The sequence below is a fragment of the Rattus norvegicus genome, chromosome 5 (genome assembly GCF_021556685.1).
Source record: "Rattus norvegicus strain SHRSP/BbbUtx chromosome 5, alternate assembly SHRSP_T2T, whole genome shotgun sequence".
NCBI classification, from domain to species: Eukaryota; Metazoa; Chordata; class Mammalia; order Rodentia; family Muridae; genus Rattus; species Rattus norvegicus.
This window is the reverse complement of record NC_141538.1, coordinates 82,130,977-82,153,900: the sequence shown is the minus strand read 5'-3', so window position 1 is coordinate 82,153,900 and position 22,924 is coordinate 82,130,977. Positions and strand designations below refer to the sequence as shown.

The 22,924-nt window shown below is 46.2% G+C and overlaps 1 protein-coding gene across 30 annotated transcripts in view; it reads right to left on the bottom strand.

Moving 5' to 3' along the window:
- Window positions 1-22,924, bottom strand: part of Zfp618 (zinc finger protein 618) — a 165,917-nt gene that overhangs the window by 109,668 nt on the left and 33,325 nt on the right. For 4 of the 30 annotated variants that reach the window (XM_087548961.1, XM_087548973.1, XM_087548958.1 and 1 more), the window contains exon 1: window positions 15,518-15,594. In XM_087548961.1, the coding sequence (XP_087405087.1) occupies window positions 15,518-15,523 (6 nt within the window). In that variant the 5' untranslated portion in view covers window positions 15,524-15,594. 30 annotated transcript variants of the gene reach the window in all.

The window sequence follows — 22,924 nt, the reverse complement described above, 5'->3', positions numbered from 1 at the left end:
ACTTTAGGCTGGAAGATCAAAGAGCCTTTAGGAGGTAAGGACTGGGGAAAGTTGGCTAGGACACTGGGAGTGAGGCAAGAGAGGGCTACTGGGACCCCGGCCCCTCCCCTAATCTCTACTTCCCACCAACTCTGCTCCACACCAGGAGCCCCCTTCTGCTACACCTGCCTCTCCACAGGCCCCTAAACAATGAGCCACCAGTGGAGAGCCATCAGGCTGAAACCCCTGAAACTGTAAGCTAAGATCCCCCTTTTCTCGCAGAACCTCTTTGGGGACCTGTGAACCCTTAGAGCACTTAATGGCTGCCTCTCTGACTCCTGGAGGACGGCTGGAAGTGTACCAAAGCTCCCAGGACATCTACATTTCAAGGCTGACTTGTTACTCCCAGAGCTCCACACCCAGCTTCAGCAAGGAAGGGTGGGTTGTAACAATTTACTATACAGAGAAGGTGATCAAAACAGCTGGGGGAAGGAGGCCCAGCAACTCAAGCCCCTGAGAACACCCGTCCTGCCTGTCTCCCCCAGGGCCACAAACAAGAATGCTTAAGAAGTATTTCTAAAGGTCATAGGCTAGGAAGCACATTCATACGCACCACAATACGTAATGAAGTAAATGAATGAAGCAACTGAGATCGAGTTGTAAGAGTATATACAGACTGATTCCTCTACCAACCATCCTGAGACACCCAGGAAGACTCCAGTAAATGACAACTGATTCCAAAAGCTTCAAGAGGAGTCTAGTCATGAGGTTTTTAGAGAAACCCACAGACAGAGAACAGAGAAAATAAGAAACCAATGACGATAGATGATAGATAGATAGATAGATAGATAGATAGATAGATAGATAGATAGATAGATAGATAGATAGGATGGATGGATGGATGGATGGATGGATGGATGGATGGATGGATGGATGGATTAAATGGGGGCTGAGGCAGCCCAGATGGTAAAGGCACTTGCCACTAAAACTGACAATCTTGAGTTTGATCGATCCCTGGAACCCACATAATAGAAGAAAGAACTGATTCCTACAAGTTGGGCTGGAGAGACGGCTCAGTGGTTAAGAGCACTGATTGTTCTTCCAGAGGTCCTGAGTTCAGTTCCCACCAACCACATGATGTCTCACAACTATCTGTAACAGGGATCCAATGCCCTGTTCTGATGTGTCTGAAGGCAGCTACAGTATACTGATTCCTACAAGTTGTCCTCTGACCTCTGCAGACACAAGGGAACAGAACTAACACTCTCTCCTCTGTCTCTGTCTCTGTCTCTGTCTCTGTCTCTGTCTCTGTCTCTCTCTCTCTCTCTCTCACACACACACACACACACACACACACACATTCTCTCTCTTTCCCCCCCCCTCAAATAGACAAGTAAGTATCCAAACAAAAGACAATTGAGATTCTGAGATCTACAGCCTCAGCAAACACAGAGTATAGCCAGGGACCTAGTTCTCATACATGCCCCTATGATTTACTGGATAAATCAGATCTAACATTAAAAAAAATTACATGACATTCCGAAAGCCAAGAAAAAAAGACACAGCATTTACCACATCTAGACTCAGGAGCATCAGAGGCTTTTCTGAACGGCACTAGATAACCCTAAACTTGAATGGCACTAGATAACCCTAAACTTGAAGAGCACTAGATAACCCTAAACTTGAATGGCACTAGATAACCCTAAACTTAAACTCTAAAAAACGTTAGGGGCACTCATGGGAAACACAAACAGGCCCCGACAGCTGGTCAACACAGAGGCAGAGTCTACTGACGACCCTGAAGAGAGAATGCCACAGAAATCAAGAAGGCCTTTGGTGATGGACTCCTTGTAGACTTGACACAGATGAAGAAAACAGTCCGACCTGGAAAACAACAGAAAGTACACAGACTGAAACACAAGGAAAACAAAGCCGGGATGCTGGTAACTTCTGGTTTACCACAGAACACACAAAGGACATAGAAATCACAGTGAGAAAGAAGCTGAGGAGTGGGCAGGAAGAGGGCTCCCTAGTGAAGAACACTTGTATCTCTTACAGAGGAGCTCGCCAACATCTGACAATCTAGTTCCAGGAGCTCTAACACCCTCTCCCGACCTCAGACACCAGATACAGTGCACGTATACACAGGCAGGCAAAACACTCACGTATGCACAAATTGATGACGGAAGAGAGAAGAGACCATGGCTGAACACACTAAGCTCAACAGCGTGTCCAACAAGGAACAAGCCCACAAAGAGGAGGGACAGGCAAGTGAAGAACCAGCTTACTAATTCCGGGAGCTGTGCCCAGGGCTGGAAAGGACAGAAAGGCGGGAGCACAGCCATTAGCTAAACACAGGCTGACTCGGGAGCTGCTCTGAGAGCTCCCATCTTTTGCAAACTCCAGCGGCCTACTGCTCTCCCACCCCCCACCCCAACCCCCAGAAGAAAGAGAAAGTAACAATCTTGAGATGTCTCCAACAGACCCCAGCAAGAGGGAGAGTGGGTCAGGGAATGAATGAGCCATTTGACCTCGCTGAGTCTTCTGTCTCACCCTGGAAGGTCTGAGGAACATTAGTGATGTTTGCTTTCTGGGGGACAGTCCTGCCCAGGACTGTGTGCTCAACAGAACATTCTAGAGCACTTTGCCTACACCTTACTGTATCAAATGGTTCCTCTCTAACAGAGGGTCCCACATAGAATGGCTTAGGCAGGCACTATCAAAGGAATAAAAGAAAACCCAAACAGAACAGGAGACAGAAACAAGGATCCTGGAGGAAAGTGCCCTGTGGCACCTCCAGATTAGACTGATGAGGGGGGACCCACCTCTCCCTGCAGTACTGGGCAGCCATGAAGACTGTTAAAAGCACTGTTAAAATCAATTATCTGTGTTAACAGTAGGCTCTTATTGTAAGTACTTCTGACGTTTATTTTCCTGTAAATAAAGATATTGGGGGATGGGTGATCTGACTCCCTAATTGACAGCTATTAAGGCTGCTTCTGGTATTGGCTGTTTTAAGAAAAGAACTGTCAGGGTTAGGAAGATGTCTGAGCCCGTAAAGGGCTTGTTGTATATGTATGAGGACCTGAGTTTGGATCCCAACACCCACGCGAAAGCCAGGCATAATGGAGCTAGTCTCTAAACCCAGCACAGGGATGGGAGTCAGGTGAGACAGCCAATCGCAGGAGCTGACTGGCCAGCCAACCTAGCCAAAAAGGTGGGTTGTAGGTTCAGTGAGAGACCCTCAAAAAATAAGGTGGATGGTAAATGAGGAATACATCCCATGTCAGCTCATGGCCTGCACATACACAAATATACACATGCATACAAACACAAACATGAGCACTCATATTCATATACAAACCACAGAAAGAAAGAAAAGAGGAGGACTGTCCATCAAAGATCCAGCTGCACGACTGTGGACCAGCACCTGCTGCTGAGAACACTCTACAGACACCATGGTGAAGCCATGAGACAACTGCAACCAATTGCTGTTTAAGTACAACTCCAGCCCCTGAAGCATGCTGCCAGCCAGGACTATTTCAAACAGTTTTTACAGGACTTTTCCCTACAGCCATTTCCACAAACACCAAAGGGGTGGTAACTTCCCCAGTAGCATGGGGACCATTGTCACTAGTGCCAGGGAGATAAGGCATGATGGATATAAGCAATCCCACACTTGCAAGGTCAGTAGTGCTTACTGTGACCTCCTTGTGGAGAGCACACAGCAGGCTGTTGAGCGCCTTGGATGTCTAGGAAACACCTCTATGCTGTACCCTACTCCCTCCAACTGTAACCCACACCCCAGGGTTGCAACATTAGACCTAATGAAGGTATCTTTTGAGTTATCATTTCTAATAGAGCTGATAACACAGAGAAAGAAGCAGGAGCCATGGCCACTGCACAGCAACGATGACAGCAGAGAAGCCGATGCACCCATAAGAATGGAGCTGGAGGGCTGGGGATTTAGCTCAGTGGTAGAGCGCTTACCTAGGAAGCGCAAGGTCCTGGGTTCGGTCCCCAGCTCCGAAAAAAAGAACAAAAAAAAAAAAAAAAAAAAAAGAATGGAGCTGGAAAAGTGGCCTGGTGGCTTTGACAGCCACGGAAAATGGAAGGCTGAGCTGTTGTAGTAATCAGAAAACCAGAGTAGCCTCAGAAGGGGCAGAACCATGGGGCAGTAGGCCACCGCAGAATAGTGAGTAGTAGGCGGGAGTCAGTGTGAGAGCAACAGGGGCATAGCAGCCCAGATCTCAGCAGCAACAGTAGTGGCAGCAGCCTTAGGGGATTAAGGTCTAAGTGTCCCAGGCCTAAGAACTGTAACTCTGGCACTGTCAATTGTCCCCCATTGGGCCAGGGCCTTCTTTAGCCCACACATAATAGCTCTTCACACTAGTCAGAGCCGAGGGTTCCAGTACCTCAGGCCTGAGTGAAACCTGTAACACTAGAGGGAGCCGTATGCTGGCTGCCACTACCACCCACTATGGACAAAAATCCAGGGTTACAAAATCTGGCCAGGAACCAGCAAAAGCTTCTCCTCAACTACCCGTGATCCTATCCCAGTAAAACAAAAGGATTCCAGTCAGTGGGCTGTTAACAGATACATCAAGCTGTAAAGGCAGCCCAAATCCCTGGATGGATAAACACAAAAGATAAACACACTTACAGGTCCATTTATTGCAGTTTCTCCAACGTGATGATAAAATGTTGGTTACTCCAGCCCTCCTGCTATATACGTCATGCCTAGCTTCTCACAAACAAACAAACAAACAAACAAGGCCTGCTTAAAAACATCTGGAGAGACACGGTAGACAGCAAACGTAGACACAAAACCCGTGTGGATTTAAAATAACTATTGTTAGAACACTGGGGCTCTAATGGAAAAGGTGGATACTACACAAGAACAGGGGCTAACTGACTGAGACATGAAATCAAAAGGCAATGGTAGGCCTGGGAAGATGGCTCAGTCAGTAAAGTGCCTGTCATGTAAGCATGAGACCCTGAGTTGGGATCCCCAGCATCGGTGCAAAACGGTAAGTGCAAGCCAAAAGATGGTGGAGGCACTGCTGCCCAGACTAACCCGAATGAGGACCAGAGGTGGAAGGAAAGAACCAACTCCTCCAAGTTGTCTTCCAACCTCCATATGCTCACCATGACATGTACACTGAGGTATAATTGTGAGCAAGCACACTTGGGTGTGCATGTACACACATATACACAAAGGCATAAACAAGTAATGTAATAAATAAACCTGGGCGTGGTGGTACATATGCAATCCCAGCACTGAGGGGGTGAAGACAGGATGATCCTGGGTTTTGCTGGAAACCAGTCCAGCCAATGCGTGCGTTCTAGGTTCAGTGAAATAGGAAAGAATACAGTGGAGAACGCCTGGGGAAGATATTTAATATCCATCCCTGCCCCCTGAGCATGCACAGCAATGCTAAAAACATAAACATAAGATAGAAAAATAATGCAAAAGGGACAAGGAGCTTAGGAGTGTAGCTCAACTGGTAGAATTGTTGCTTAGCCTGCATGAGGCATGAGTTTGATCTCCAACGCAGCAAAAGTAGTTCTGGTGGTATACATCTACAACCACAGCATAGAGAGCAGGCAGGAGAATCAGGTGTTCAAAGTCATCCCTGACTACCTAGGGAGCTAGGGGCGGGCAGCTTGGGCTACATAAGACTATCTCAAAAAAAAAATGAAAGCATGATACCTAAGAATTGTGTGATGATTTGTAACTGTCAAATACATATGCCACGAGCATCCCAGAAGGAAATGAAAGAGGAAAAGGAACTGAAGAAATATTTACCGTAAGAAATGCATGAGGAATTTAAAAAGTTAATGACAGACATGAAGCCACAGATAAAGGAAGTTGAGAGAACAGAATCAGCATAAAAACAAAAAGCAAACAACAAAACCCTACACGACACACATCAAGTTCAACCAAGTATAGAAAAATCAAAGACAGACAGAAATCTTGTTACATTAGACTTCATTCTAAAATTATACAAGAAGTGACAATGTGACACACTTAAATTTCTAAAGGAGAATAATCACTAGGGATCTGATCCAATGATACTATATACAGTGGAGGAAAGCCTAGAACAGAGACCATGACTACAATCCTAGATCTTCAGAAGCAGAAGCAGGAGGACTGCTGCAAAGATCAAGGCCAGCCTTGTCTCCATAATGAGGTCCAAGCCAAGTAGGGATGGGTAAATAGGTGAGACCCTATCTCAAAACACTACTAAAGAACAGAAAGGAAAAGAGGGTGAAAGGAGAGTATAAAAGAAGTCAAAAGGAAGAGGAAGAAGAGGAGAGGGGTGGAGTTAAAACCCAGAGGTAGAGTACGTGCCCTCAGTTCAATCTTCAACACCAAAAGAAAGAAAGAAAGAAAGAAAGAAAGAAAGAGAGAGAGAGAGAGAGAGAGAGAGGAGAAAGGAAGGAAGGAAGGAAGGAAGGAAGGAAGGAAGGAAGGAAGGAAGGAAGAAAATGTGAAAGAAATGAAGGAAGACAAACGTTGGGAGAACTTTTTGCCAAAACTCCTACCTTACGAAACACTATTTTTAAAAAGTTCTTTAAAAAGTTCTTCAGAGGAAAAAGAAAATAACACAGGTCAAAAAACTCAAAATATACACAAAGAAAGCTATAAGAGTATAGAAGGAATCATTGGACCTCATTTTTTCCTCATTTTTAAATGTATCTGACAGGTAACTGTGTTAGAAATAGCATCGGCAGTTTGCATTTACAGCATAACTGAAATGAGTATAAACAGTGTTGTGAGGGATTGAGATTAGAGACTGTTAAACTTATCATATTTGACTTTATGATGGTTCAGGAGCACTAAATGCACTGTCAGTAATGGTGTTTTTTACTTAGTGGGTATCTAGTACCCATCAAAAGCCAAAGAGTGTTTAAACTATGATAAGAAAAGTATCTGCCACTCCTTATGAGTAGCAAGGTGTTCTTTGAAAACAGATGAGTAATACATGTATGCTGCCTACTCATGGGCAATTAAGAGTTGTTAATAGTAAAAGACAGAGAGAAAGCAAGAACATGTGTAATTAAAATCAAAGAAAAAAGATAAAAGAGTGGAAAACACCATCCCCTCTACTACACCCCAACCCTCAAAAAAAAAAAAATCAAGAGAAAGAAACAAATAGAAAACAATGACAACATGGAAAAAATTATAACACAATCACTTTGAATGTGACTATTCTAAATACATAGTTGAGAGACAAATTCTTAGAGCAGATAAAAACAAGACTCAACTATATACTGTCTACAAGAAACCTACACACACACACACACACACACACACACACACACACACGCACACATGCGAGCGCACACACACATACACCACCACCACCACCAACAACAACAACAACAGAAACAACACCACAAAAACAGATTTAGGCCTGAGCAGGTATGGATTAAAAGTCAAGATGCACAAAAATAGATATACCATACCAACACTAATTAAAAGAACCCTGGGCCAGTACATTAATTCAGACAAAACAGAAGTCTGGAAACAGAACAGAGCAAGGAAAACTACCATACATAAAAGAAGCATTCCACAATGATAAAGGAGCCAATACTTAGAAGAACTCAGTCCTCATCTGCAGCCTAGCAGCACCACATAAGGCTAAACCACTTGAAGGAGAGGCGAACAAATCCACCATTAATGTCATCTGCCTGGATCTGACAGATACAGAGGGCAGAAAATCAGTACAAATACAGTTAGAACTGAACAGCACTGCCAATCAACTTCATCTAATTGACATTTATTGAGTATTTCATTTAACAACACCATAGGATTCATTTTTCTCAAGTCCATGTAGAATATTCACTGAGACAGATACCCGGGGCATTGGATATATCTTAATAAGCTGAAATGAACAGAACACCTCTGTGCCCTTAGATCATATGACAGAAAACTAGAAATTCAGTAACAGACTAACAGAAAACCCCAAACATTTGGAGATTTAATAAAAATATCACACATTAAAGCGGGACTACCAATTTTGAAAAGTTTAAACTAAGTGAAAATTTAAATACATTTTTATATTTTAATAGGATATCTTCTATTTATTTTTTGACAATTTTACATGTGCAAACAAGGCATCCTGATTACATGTTCAAGGTTAGTTCAACACTTAAACTCAATTAGTGTACTTCAACATATTAAGAAACTAAAACGAAACGATACACCCTTAAAAATACACACACATTTGACTAGATCCAGGACCCATTTATGGGTGCAACCTAGGAAAAGAGAAGTTCCCTCAACTTGATAAAGAATATCTAAAAAGGAAAAAAAATGCCTACATTGGTATTTTAATTAATGGAGAGAAACAAAACGCCTTCTCCCATAAGATCAGAGATAAGGCAGGGATGGCATTTAGTACCATTGCCATTCCAACTTATTCCAAAAGTCCTAGATAAGGAAGGAAGGAGAGTGGGAGGTACACAGGTAGGTAGGTGCTTTTGTCATAGATGATATGGTCATCTATTGTAGAAGTAATAAAGAAACAAAGAACCCCTGAAACTAACAAGCAATCCTAGGATCCAGGATACAAGATAAACATACAAGTTGCTTCCCTATAGAAGGCTAACAGTGAGGAGGTGTGAGCTAAAACTAAAAACACAGCAGCATTTGTATCAGCACCACAAAGTTAGGGGTAAATATAACCTGACAAAAGGAATAGAAGGAACCAAAGACTTTAACAGCTAGGGAGACACTTCCAATTTCATGGAGTAGTTTCCCAAGACTCTGTATTACCAAGACATCAGCTCTGCCCAACTTTATGTAGGGATTCAATCCAGCTTTGACAAAAGCCCAGATAGTGTGTCTATGAAACACAATGAGTATAAAGGACATCGTATGAAAAAGCCAAAGACTCAGAATACTCAACCACCTCACTGAGGAACCATCATGCTGGAGGACTCCCTGATGCGTCCCAACCTCAAGTCTTACTCTAAAGCAGCAGTAAACAAGACAGCATAGAGATGACCAAAGCAGAAAGGGGTAGATCCTGCAACAGAATAGAAAGCATGGAAAACGGGTTCCATAGATACCGTCAGCCCGTTTTCAACTAAGGAGCGAGGCCCACTGAAGGGAGGAAGGATCATCCCTTCAGCAAATGATGCTGTAGTATCTGACATCCACATGGAGACAACAAAGCACAGGTGTTCTCAGACCTAACCTTCACATTGCAGCCACAAGTCCTCCTCTGAACTGCATACCGTTTGCCCATTTCCCTCCACTCTATGCAAAACCACATCATGTCAATCTTGTCAGTGAGCTCAGACCTCTCAGGGTCCATGGCAGCCTTCATGGTGGGTGTCGGACCTTTCCACAGTCCCATGTCTGTTCCAGTGGCTTCTCTTCCTTTCACTACATACATTGTTCTTGGGAATAATTGACTTCTACACTTTGGTCCTTAACTTATCCCCCAACAGTAGATATTCAGTAATATTTCATGGGTAAGTGTCTAAGTTATGTGAGTGTTGAATATATTCTGAATAGATGCGTCATTTAAAAATCTCAATGGTCATACATCAACATCCATGCTGAGTAGGTCTGGGAGCGAATGGACCTTGACTCCTTTTTGCTCATCCAAAAGTTCTACTGTCAACATATATAGCTTTTGATACAACAGAAGTGGTGACAGAAACAACAAAGTAGGAAAGCACAAGAAAGGTCAGGCTTATAGGAAACATCAGAAGTAAATGCTTACTTTCTGAAGGAATCCTCTGATTTGAAAGAAGCATTTTTATAAGCATCACATATTGGGTAGTTGTCAATACAAGTTCAGAACACCTTACTTCCTAGAAAGCAACAGAGAAGCTCCTCCATTTTCCCAGAACTACATGGGTCCTCTCCTCTCTTCAAGGGTCTGCCAGATCAGAGCCAAGTTAAACAACTCACAAGCCACCAGCCTCTAGAATGATGGCTCTCAACCTGTAGATTGAGACCCCTCTGAGGGTTGAAAGACTCTTTCAAGGAAGCTGCATATCATACATATTCTGTATCAGATAGTTAAATTATGATTCACATCAGTAGCAAAATTATAGCTATGAAGTAGCAACAAAAATAGTTTTATAGTGGGGGTCACCATAGCATGAAGAACTGTGTCAAGGGGTCACGGCATCAGGAAAGTTGAGAAGCACTGCTCTAGAGTATCTCTTTTGGATCTGGGACATCAGGCTGGGCTCTCTGCTGGGTCATGCCAGAGAAGAGCTCCTCAGGTGACTGGATGAGGACAGAACAGATTCCTCCAATAGTCAGGTTAGAATATCTCCAGATCTCTGCCCTTGGGAAAATCCTTCCACCCTAGGAATCCTAAGATACCCAAACAGCAACTCTCATCCACCAACAACAGCCTGCTTCGAGGCCAGCTCTCCTGTATGCTCTGCAAGCCTTGCCCTGAAGAGCAGAGCAGTATCCATGTATGTAACACTGACCCAGTGAGGAAACGGAGCAGAGATGGAGAGCAGTACCTACAGTCACCAAGTAGAAACAACACATAGGGTGCACAAAACAGGACGCAAAGTTCCAACCTCGGCCTGATGGAAACCAAAGGATTATAATAAATCAATATATATGCTCAAGAACCAAAAAAAGAAAAAAGAAAAAAAGGGTAAAGTTGTTGAGTGTGATCCAAAGCAAGTTCTAAGAGATGCCAGGTCTGAATCATCAAGAAAGCTGCTGATCGTGTGCAGGGTGTGGAAAGGGACCAGCAGAGGAAGCACACCATTCCTAGTAACTACCCAGCACATGTCCACTTGTGAGAGGGGTTGCTAGGTACCATCCTCAGATGGTACAAAAGGAACAGCCAAGAAAGCTACAGCAAGCTAGCAGACCTACAGTACCTCTAAGACGAAGTCCTAGAATGACTACCACCTACTGTCAATGACACAGCCCTTCTCACGGGCCAGGCATGGTGCCTGGCACTTCAATTAACTCACCCACTCCTCTGGTCATCTCTGCAGAAGCTGGTGGAACCAGCGTCACAGGCATGCAAACTGAGAACATTCTTATACCCTGGCCCCAACACTGCAGTGACAGCCCCCTGTGGGGCGTACCCCATGGTTCCTCTCTACCCTCATTCAGAAGCACAGGGCCCAGAGCCACCTAGCTACAAATTAACAGCTTCTTTTGGAAAGAAAAAGAGATGTTACAGAGGTGATTCCTGTTGCCAAGGCAACTAGCTGAGGGAAACAGATCAGAAACATGGGAGTAATAAATGTGCAGGGAGGGTGACCTTACTAGAGGCCAGGACATCCTCCCAAACTAGACCCCAAGAACTACAGTGCCCATGTCCAGACCAAAACTCCCCTCTGCCTTAGAACACTGACTTGGTGTTCTGTCCCCTGCTCAACACAACTTAGCCCAGCACAGCCCAGGGAAAGTGCAGCACCCCACTTACAGCTGTTGTCATTCTATGGGTGGAGTGGTAATGTGACTCTTTTGGGCCAGCTCTGCTACGCACTGAAGAATGTTTTTATGATCATTAGAACTTCTCCTCTCTGCACTTTGAAGAGCTGATCACTTCCATTTCTCTGGGCCTCAGTTTCTCCTTCTACTGAGTTAGGCCATCTATCCTCCACCCCCACCCCCACCCACTTCCCAAGACCAATGTGCAGAATCAGGGAGAGCTCAGTCACCCGCCAGGCAAACTGAGCAGCTGGATGAAGGCAGTGTCAGTGTGGCCGTTGCTCAGTGAAGAAGGTTTCACTTCACAAAGGCTTAATGTTGCTTGAGGAACACCTGGCAACAGGAGACCAAGAGTCAGCCAAGCCTCTCTTGACTGTGAAATGGCTACAAGTTGCCAAGTTCACTCCTGGCACCAGAGTTTGCTAGGAGGGATGACTGGAAGGCCTACCATCCAGTTTCCTCATCAGGAACATGCATACTTACATATTTGTGTACACACACACACACACACACACACACACACACGAGCACACACACACCTCATAAATAAAAATCTGATTATCGCAGGCTTTTTCTAAGGCCAATGTGACTAAGTTTTAAATCTTTCATAAAGAAATACTCATAAAATATTCAGGTGAGTCCTGCCTGTCTCTGGAGACTAAAAGTGGCTTCAGGCAAACTAAACCATACACTCCATGGGACCCCAGGAACTCTGCCATTAGCCACAGAGCAGCACACCCACCATGGCTGGGATTCAACAGAGCCCTTGGCAGGGACTGGGCTGGCTCAGGTCCTCAGCTGCCAGCTTGCTCCCCAGTGCTCTGTGTGCTTGGCTATTGCTTTACATGATGGGGAAGCCCTGGGCTCCTGTCCGACCATTAACATGGATAATAAGACTGACGGTAAATGAGAGAACATAGATACCCCCTCCCCTGGCAATGGCTTACTCAGACCTTGCAGAAGAGGCAGGCCAGAGGACAGATGCCAGCCTCCAGAAGCTGGCTGCCACATCTTTCTTTCCGGATTCCTCCTCCTATCTATCTGTTCACCCAGCAATGATTCCCCATGAGCCTACTATGTGCCTTGACACTATCTACGTACAGCAGGAATACACTAATGAACAATATAGGCAGAACTCTTCCCTTGTTTCCTAGCTGAGATACAAGGTGAACCAAGAGCACCCTTCAAAGACCTAGAATGTCCAGAATTGATCGGGCAAAGATGGCTACTTCTCTAAAAGACAGAGGGGCCTTGTGATGGGGCTGCCACTAGCCAAATGGGCAACAACGTAAGCCACAAGAAAAGCAAAAACAAAAACTAATGGCAATGACAGAAAAACCCTAAAATATGCACTCAGCGTCTACACCCATGTGACGGACTCAGAGACCTAAAATACACACCCACATGTGCACTAACACAGGGGAGAAAGAGAATGAATGAAAGAAGCCCAGAATGGAGGGCTTTCCCATAGGGGAATCCTAATTATTAAGTATGGGGGAAACGAAGGAAATAGAAAATCATATTTGCAGACATCACAGCCCTCACTGTTGAGTCAGGAATCCAAAATAGATGCTAAAAAATGATGGTGAGAAAGTTAGCAAAGTGTTGACATCATCTCCAAATATCAGCCAATGGATGTGTTTGTGCAAACCAGGCAGACTGCACATCCACCAGTCTCACGGCTAGTGTCTCCAGTAGCACTGAGTCACCAGCATCTATACCACATAACACACAGGGAAAGCGACATCGCAACTGGGAACTTCCTGTTAGAAACCCATGGCTCCAGTTATCTGACAAGTATCTGACAGCCAGGAAGTGGGCTTACACAATTGCTGGAAGCTCATTAAAGGGGTCAAAGACTCTGAAGTCAAAGAAAGAGCAGGGATCTGGGCCCAGAGAAAGGAGACTCAGTAGCTCCATGTAAGTGGAACTGGATGCTGGGGTAGAAGAAGGTTATCAAGGGACCACTGGCGAATTCTGAGTAAGAAACAGAGATTAATTTATAGTATTGTTGTTACGAACGTAATAACCTGATCCAAAACCAGAAATCTAAATACTCTGAAATGTATTACTTTTGAGATAGAGACAGACAGACAGACATGACATGACATAACATGAGATAATAAATTATTTGCCTCTAAAACTGAAGCTTTAGGAAGCTGGGGGATGGCTCAAGTGCAAAGGGCTCGCTTTGAAAGCACAAAGGCCTGACTTTGGATCCTGAGAACCCATGGGGAAAATGGGGAACGCTAGTGTACGGCTGTCATCCCAGCGGTGCAGAGATGGGCAGCAGAGAACAGTGGATCCCTGAAGCTTGGCTGGCCGGCCAGCTCAGTGAACTTGACAAAGTTCCCAGCCAGTGAGAGACCCTGTCTCAAACAAAAACATGGAGGATGCCTGAGGAGTAACCACCGCCATTGCCTCCAGATCCTCTTGCACACACAAAACGTATACATCGGACCCAGCACATTTTCAGTTTCTGACTTTTAGACTGGGAGCATATAACCAACAGGGTATAAGCAAACACTCCGAAATCTGAAAAAGTATGAAATCTGGGATACGTATGCTCTCAGGAATCTCAGATAGGCAAAACTCAACCTGTAATTTAATTTCCTGTATCAATATTAATTTCATAGTATAACTCGAACATTATATTATAATTATACGAGGTGTTAACATTTGAAGAAGCTGGGTGAAAAAATCTGTGCAAATGTTTGCTATTATTTTTGTAAGTATTTTTTTATAAGTTGAAATTATTTTTAGATGAAAACCTGAAGCTGGAGAGACGGCTGGGAGGGAGGTAAAGACCCTTGCTGCCAAGAGGAACGACCTGGGTCCCATTTCTGGGCCCTGCATGATAGAAGCAGGGAGCCTTCTGCCATGAGCATATTGTCCTCTGGCCTGAGCATCGCTGTGGCACACGTGTGTACATGCACAAATAAATATAATTTAAAAAAAACCTCAAAATCAGCGATGTTAAGCCCTGCCTTGGTGAGAAAGGCACACCCACGCGACAGAATGAGCCAAGAAAGTAAGCCAGCTGAGGACCGCCATGAGGAGCCCCTGAGATTGCCACGCCCAGTACCAAGGAGGTCAGACAGAGTCGGGGCCCCTTCCCATTCCATTCTCACCTCTGTGGGAGCTGGCTGCCCCATCCTACCCCCTCTTTACCCCCGTGCCCTCTCAATGAGATACACGATCAACTGCCAAAAGTGAAGCAACATGAAGTCCCAAAGCCAGCAGTAAGAAGCTTAAACTTCCCTTAAAAAGATGGAGAAGTCCCCATCCCCACGTTTATTCTGGAGAACTGGAACAGAAGGTACTTTTCTTGCAGAGAAGAGGCTGTCCTACATGGAGAGACACACAGAAGGACACTCATCTGGCAGCTGGAGAACCATGGAGCAGCTGGACTAAATGTTCTCATTCCCAGTGGGACCAGCTGGGCAGGAGTCCTCATGTCCCTGACATGGTCACCAGGGCACTGGCCACCCACAGGATTCATGTTCTTCATGGTTCCATGTGAGATACAAGGATGTCTGATCGATGGCCGCCATGCCTCTGCTCCTAAGCCTTTAGGACTCCCCATTGCCTCATGGCACATTCCCATCCCCATCGCTGTGCCTCATCTCTCCAAGGCCACAACAGTGAGCACGGGCTGCTCACGAGAGAAGGTGATATAAAACCAAATGGGAGTGGACTGTAGGCTTTCCTTCTACAAAGTGGCTGGGGGCAGGGGGAGGGGTCTTGCCACCTCCTATCTATATCCAAGTTAGTCATCAGTACCAGGAAGGACAGCAAACTAACCCCAGGGACATGAGCATCCAAAAGCTTAGCCTACACTGAGGTAAACTTGGTTCGTTTTTCTCAGAGTGGGTTCATGGCTGTGATTTTGTTTTTTATTGCAGCCATATAAAACGGTCATATTTTCTGCTAGTAAAATTGTCCCTGGGTCATACAATGGAATCAAATTGATCAATATTTCAAAGCACTGTTAAAAAAAATAAGCTTTCTCATGTTCCTATGTTTATCTCTAACACACACACACACACACACACACACACACACACACACACACACACACTAAGAATAGCCCACCTTCATTGGTATACAGGGTAGCAGTTTCTCCTTACTGGGCTCCCTGAAACATAAATGTTCTGGGGACAACCCAGGCTTGCACTGGCTTCCCTAGTACTCTGTGCACACAGACCACCTGCTATTTTCAGCCTCCCTCAGAAGATATTTTTAAACATCTTGAAATGCCATTTGCATACAAAGGCTTGGCTAATTATAATCTCTTCTTTAGAGCCTGGGATGGCCTCTCCTCTCCCCTCTTCCCACCACCCACAAGGTCACGCACCTCCCCAAATCTATGGCTCCTCTGCCTTCCCTCTTGGCATCTCCAAAGCTCCCAAGAACCAACAGCCTGCCTTTCAGAAGCTAATCATCTTTTTGTCTTTTTTTTTTTTTTTTTTTCCGGAGCTGAGGACCGAACCCAAGGCCTTGCGCTTGCTAGGCAAGCGCTCTACCACTGAGCTAAATCCCCAACCCCTAAAAATAAGCTGATCTTTTTGTCTTTTTTTTTTTTTTCAGAAGCTAATCATCAACCCCGCTCATCTCTGATGACAACAGATGTCACAAAGACTCTGTTTCAGAATCCTCTTCTTGGGACCAGCACAGCTAAGGAAAAAGCTGTAGATGACAGACGGTCAGTATTCAGAGGTGCCCACAGGTACAGGGCAGGCCCAGTGCATCATTCTCCTGCACCCTGGATCCCAGGGCAGTGACTAGCTCATAGTAGGTGCTCAGTAAATAAACAGTCAGTGTTTATCCAGGCTGCTGATGTTCAGTAAGGATTCCCTCTCCAGCTCATTGGGAAGGAAATCAATGGCTTCATGCTCACTGTGGTCTGAAAATAACATGGAAAGCTGTTCTTAGAAAGCGAGGGTTACAAGTTTCCAGAGCTCCCATGAAGAACAGGGAAAAGTGCTAGGAAGATGGGGAGCCGCTGCCACACCCTCCTGCCATGCAGCTGGAGGTTTTCACAACTACCACGCAGGCCCCCAAAAAACAAATGTTTAAAGATGAGCAACTAAATGAACTGCCATGGCCAGCACTTTTTCACCTTTGGCTCAACTTCTGTCTAGCTCTCCTCCTTCCTCATCTTGTGGATACCACCTGTCTTAGTTAGGGTCTTATGGCTGTGAACAGACACCATGACCAATGCAACTTTTATAAAGGACATTTAACTGGGGCTGGCTTACAGGTTCAGAGGTTCAGTCCATTATCATCAAGGCAGGAGCATGGCAGCATCCAGGCAGGCAGGGTGCAGGAGGAGCTGAGAGTTCTACATCTTCACCCGAACAGACTGATCATCCTCAGGCAGCTAGGAGCAGGGTCTCCAAGCCTAACCCCACAGTGACACACTTCCTCCAACAAGGCCACACCTTCATTAATAATACAACTCCCTGGACCAAGCATATGCAAACCATCACACCACCTTTGAACAAAAAGGCTGTTTTTACCATTTAACAATGTTTATATTCCAGTGGGAGCTTTCCAATGGCTTAAAAATAGACTGACTCAGTACACACCATAGGCTCTTCCCCTGAAGAGATTGTTTACGCTAGCATTTTCCGTTTTCCTTACCAAATCTTCTCTCAAAAGGTGAAGTGAGGTCACCAACTCCCTAGCAGGCAGCTAGAATGGTTGGAACATCAGGCACCCCACTGGGCTACTCTTGACTACCAGTCATCCATGGTACTGGGTGAGTGGTTCTCCTGGTACCATACACTCTTCAAAGAAACGAGTGAGGCAAGACCCCAAGGGACCAGGCTCACCAGGCCTTGAGAGCCGGGTTGGAAGAGGATACAGCAAAGAGAGTCCTAGGGTTTAGTGTCCCTGTAGGATCCCAGGACAAACACCGACTTTGGTTTAAGAAAATGTATGAACTTAAGAGCTGCCTTGCTAGCAGCCAGTTTATCCAATCATAATCCCTATTGCTAAAGGATGGTCAGATCCCAGTCATCACTAATGGTAAGATGGGAAGACTGGGACCTAAGGGGGCAAGACTGATCTCAGTATGCACAGCAGGTCAGTGGTAGTGCCAGACAGGACCTGTGATACCTGTCCATCCCTCCCTAGCACATCCCACTGTGGGGGAGGAAGACACGGCGTCCCCAAACCCTCATCACGTTCCACCGGTTTTTTAATAGACTTTAACAATTTACTGACACCAGTGGAGCTTATAAAGTAGTTTAATTGAATTAATTAGGCAGTCAAGACTTACTCCTGAGTTCCTCCCCCCCTTCCCCCTTGGCTCCTGGGAGGCTGTGCCAGCCGCCTGTTAACCCCTCAAAGATGGAAAGGCTGTGGTTCACGCTCATGTATAAGGATCTGTCATACCAACCACCATTGGTTACAGCCATCACCTCCCCTGGATCTCATGCAACCCACCTGGGTCTGCCATTAGCAGGTCTAAACTTTACATCAGCCAGATCAAAACTATGGGAAAAGCCACCATAACTAAAACCTCAGGAGATCCCTGGGTGTGAACCCATGCTGCACTCTTCTGCAGGACCCTGGATGATGGGCAGCAAGGCAGCCATTGCAGACTCAGTATGAGAGCCAGGTGATGCCCAACTCCTCCTGCCTCCGTAACCCTGACTCCCCTCCTAGGAGGGGCTGGCTCACACTGCCCTAAGCATGGTCTGGGAGGCTTCTGGACATGCAGACTGTCATGGTCAGTCATACCTGCTTGATCAGAAGTGCTGGGATGGGGCCAGCACAGGGTCTTAACAGACAATGCTCCCCAAGGACTGTAAAACAAGTCAGAGTTAGGGAAGAAAATGGTCTGGGTGAAGGTCGAGGTCCCTTCTATAGCTAGAGACTTGAAAACCCATCCACTCACAAAATACTCCTTACGTGGGAAAGGGAAAAATGGGGAATAACCAGTTACCAGTTAGGGCCAGGCTGGGCCAAGCAAGGAGTACACTCCTAAGAGCCCTATGATTGAAACCACAGGGAAAGTCAAAGCTTGTCCCACTGATGGGTTTCAACCAGGAGAGAACTAAGCATCAGTACCCATCATGCTACTGGTAAAAGCCAACCCTCCGATGAGATTCAAACAGCCACAGACAGCACCCACTAGGGGCCTGTAGGCCATTCTTTCTTCCTTGTTCTTTGCTATTTTCTAACTTTCCTATGCAGAACAGAGCACTTACTACCATTTATAATGAAGAAGCACAAAATTTGGCTGTTTTTATTGTTTCAAATGAAACAGGAAAATACTAGGAGATGTGACTGCTTAGGGAGCAGAAGAGTCCACGGTAACTGGGGGAGTAATGTGGGCCTCTGAACTCTCTGTCTGGGAGGGCCTGTCCCTGTACTAGGCTGGGAGGAAGGAGGGAGGGAGGAGGGAGGGAGGGAGGACGGACAGATAGGCAGTAAGGATGGATACATTGACTGGCCCAGGGTTGGCAAAGAGCCATTCTATGCAAGTTCTTGTTCCCTTGGTTTATAATCAAATGGAGAGTGAGAGAGAGAGAGAGAGAGAGAGAGAGAGAGAGAGAGAGAGAGTCGGTCGGTGGGTCAGAAGAAGGGATGGAGAGGGGACAGAAGGAAGAGCAAGGAAGGAAGGAAGAGGGAAAGAGGGAAACTGGAGTTCAAAGTCCTGTGCCCACAAGAACATGCGTTAGAGCAGTTCCACACACTTGAACACACCTGGCTAGCAGGACTGCACAGGCAGTAGGTCAGTAATATATCACTGTTTCCAGGAACTTCTAAGTCTCAAAACTGGGTTGGCTGCAGGTCCTGTTAAGCGGCCTTGGCAGGAACAGGTAAGTATGAAATGTCAAGCAGGAGGCAGATGAACAAACACCAGATCCAGGATGAGGAGCTGGCTGGTCAGGAGACTTTCTATCAATAGCCAGAGTAGAGGTCACCCTGTTCCTTCTCTATAGCCTGGGAAACCATGGCATAAACAGGCAGGCAGGAGGGACAGAAGGTGGGAATCATATCTAGAAGAGATAGTATGGCAGACCAAAAAAAAAAAAAAAAGCCGGGGTAAGGTGCTGTGGGTACCACCTATGTGATACAGGATGAGAGCATCATGTCAACACCAAAGCATAGAAGAGTCTCAAGGGCAGGAAGCCACAGGACATATCCAGTCTGTAACCTGCTGTCCATCCCCAAGAGGCTCAGACCTCAAGGCACTGACACCTTTCACCTTGAGCCAGTAAACCGCAGGAAGAAGCCATGTCAGCATGTTTCCTATTTCCAACATGACCGGGAAGCACAGGACGCTCTGGGTGCCCTGGAAGGCTGCCTGCTTGACCCTGAAGTCACCTCATGCTCTTAGAGTTGAGAAGAAACCCAGCAGCCCCATGGGATCAAGGACAGGAGCCACACTCCAGAGTCACTTGGCCTCCCTACTGCTGACACACACATTCCATGCCACTTGTTGAAGTCCCAACTCCCCATGGACCAAGTGATGTTTGCACATGGGGCTTGGCTTCCAGGGAAATGCCAGCAAACTCTCTCCCCCCAATAATCTGAGCTTGGCACTGATGCCTTCCATGTGCCCAGCTCTCCCTTCCACGACGCACAACGGGGACGCGTGAGACCATCTTCATCTTCTTTCCCAAGTGAGGCACCTCGAGCTCAGAGTGTCACTGCTCGGGTGAAACAGCAGTGGGGACAGAAGCGAACCTCAGACCACAGCCGCTTACTCCCATCTCGGCTCAACCGTGGCTGTACTGCAGGCCCAAGAGGAAGATTGAACAGTAACGATCTTCTGCCCCTAAAGGGCACTGAAGTCCAGGCTAGAAATCTGACTGGTCAGTGGGAAGGATGCTTGGGAGACTGAAGGACAAGACCTAAGAGAAACGGTCCTGGCTCAGAGCTCTGAACGCCTGAGACTGGGTAAGTCATAGAAGCAGAAGTTTGAAGGCTGCAAGTGTAGCTTAGTGGTAGAAGGCTTGCCCATCAAAAGGGAGGTCCCAGGTTCAGTCCTTAACACCGCCCCTGCAAAAGAATGCAGGGCAGATGTCCTGGAGGCTGGGAAGTCTGATCGCCAGGGGCTATCACCTGGCAGGGGCCCTAGGAAGAGTCTATCCACAGCCTCATCGGGACAAGGCTGTCATAATAGAAGAAGGGTAAGGGGCCGATTGTAGACTAGGCGATGTACAAGAGGCCAAGTAGCAGCGCAGTCTTGTGAGAACTGACCCAGTCCCTAAGAGGAAGACTATAATCCCTTTTAACAACTCAATCCTGTCTTAGGCCCCCACCTTCAGACATCACAACAGCAATCAACTTTCAACCTGAGACTCTGAAGGGGCAAAGCACAGCAGTGTGAGGGGCTCTTGATGTCCCTCACTGTCCTAACTTTGGTGTTCTTCAAGCACTGCCAGGGAAACAAGAGTCAGCACGTGGCACGGTACAAGTGAGCATCAAACAGACGAATCCTCCAGCTGGACTCTGCACCACTCATGTTAATAGGGACCTGTCTCCCCCAGGACTGGCTTTCCCCATAGTGGGGGCCCACAAAACTTTAAGAAGTACACACACATACATACACACATACACACACACACACACACACACACACACACACACACACATACACACACACCCCTACACCTCTTATTTCTTTTAAAACCAGAATAAACTGAATTTTCAAGTCCATGTTTGATGAATAATGCCTTCATCTTTATTCCAAAAAAAAAAAAAAGAAAAGAAAAGAAAAGAAAAAGTCACTAAGTACAATTAAGTATTTTCTTTAATGAAGGAAGAACTCCCTCAAAGGACAAAAGTGCCTGGGGTCGGCAAAAGTCACAATGTTGCCATACCTCCTCAATTAAGAGTGTAATTTTTACCTATTTAATAATCTGAGCTGATTGCACTCACCAAAGGGCCGTTCAGCTAACAATCCATTTGAAAGCTGATGACAGATGAAAAAATACTGGCTCTCCATGTGTTAGGGTTGTACCTTAGGGTATGAATTAATCACTGGGCTTTTCCAAGCCCAAGATTCAAGACTGAAACATCCCTTGGGCTGTCTGGGTCTCAATCCTGAGCCACTGGCTACAGATGTCAACCTTTCTTAGTGAGACATGTAAACTCACCGTGTGTCACCCTTCCTTTTTGCATGACGTCTAGCGTGTCTGAAGCATCGGAAGCACAGACCTTGGTATGGAAAACGCAGCTGACCTCTTCAGGAGAGATGCTGTTCTCTGGGCCAACTCCTTCACCAGTGACAGCGCTGTCATTGCCGAAGGAGTGGCTGTCAAGGGAGGAGGCTGCCCTTTAGAACTAGATAAGCTACCCCAAGGATCCCATCAGAAGCCACACTACCCCAGCTAAGGTAGGGACCACATCCTTAAGCACTCCAACTCCGCTGTATGCAAAGTCTGCATGTATTTTCAAATGCTTATAATGCATTTGAAAAATTACATGTATTTATATGTTAACTGTGGGAGGCAGGGTGCCAAGTATGCCAGTGTGCATATGGGGGCCAGAGGACAACTTGGTTCTCTTCCTCTACCTTGTGGGTCCCAGGGACTGAGCTCAGCTTTGTAGGGCACAGCAGCAAGGCCTTTACCCACTGACCTATTTATCTCACAGGTTGTTCCCTTCCACAGACACAGAAACAGAGGGCCCTGTGGTCCCTCCAACGGGTGCTTCCACCCTCTAAACCCTCCTACTGATGAATGTGGATGGTGGAGGTGGGCTCTTCAGCCAGCTAGGCCCTGTTTCCTGGTATCAATCAGTAGATACATGCAGTGTCCTAGAAGCCTCACTGAACACCTGAGCATCGTCTGGTGATGGGCTTTACTAGTAATATGTAACAGCTACTCCCTCATATCACTCCTCTGCTCTGACCTCCCCGGGCACAGCTCAGCCCCACAGTGGGGCTAGACAACTTCACTCCAATGCCAAGAATTACCTAACATTGCCTATACCTGACTCAAAACCACATGCTACGTTATGGGGCTACAGTGAGCTCTGACGAGAGGCAATGAGAACCAAGAAGTCATGTTGGCTGGCCAAAGTCTCTGCACAAAGCGGTGAGAAGAAAGTTAAGGGCCGGAACCTGGGAAAGCATAGTGTCACTGTCAAACCAAAGCCAGACCAGAGCAGTCACATGCGGCAGGGAAGAAAAGTCTGTGAACTCTGTAAAGGATGGAGTTCCAAGAGCACCGAGGCAGCGCCTGATGTCCCAGGCTGAGAGGCGTGAGCATGCCTGTTTCTGCCTATTCCGCACACTTCCTCCAGAGCAGAGTCACCTCATCCTCTCAGCTACCTACCACCCAGTGCTTAAGTTTAATGGCTAATACCCTCAGCCTCCAAGGCCAGGAGAGCCAAGGCACCATGACTGGCATAGGCATGGCCATCCCTGTGACCCAGGCTCAGTCTAGGAGAGCCTCTCTTCCCAGTCGGAGTGGGCCTGCCTGGGGACTATGTCAACAGGCATTGCAAGAGCTGACAGCCACATGTTTCTGATGG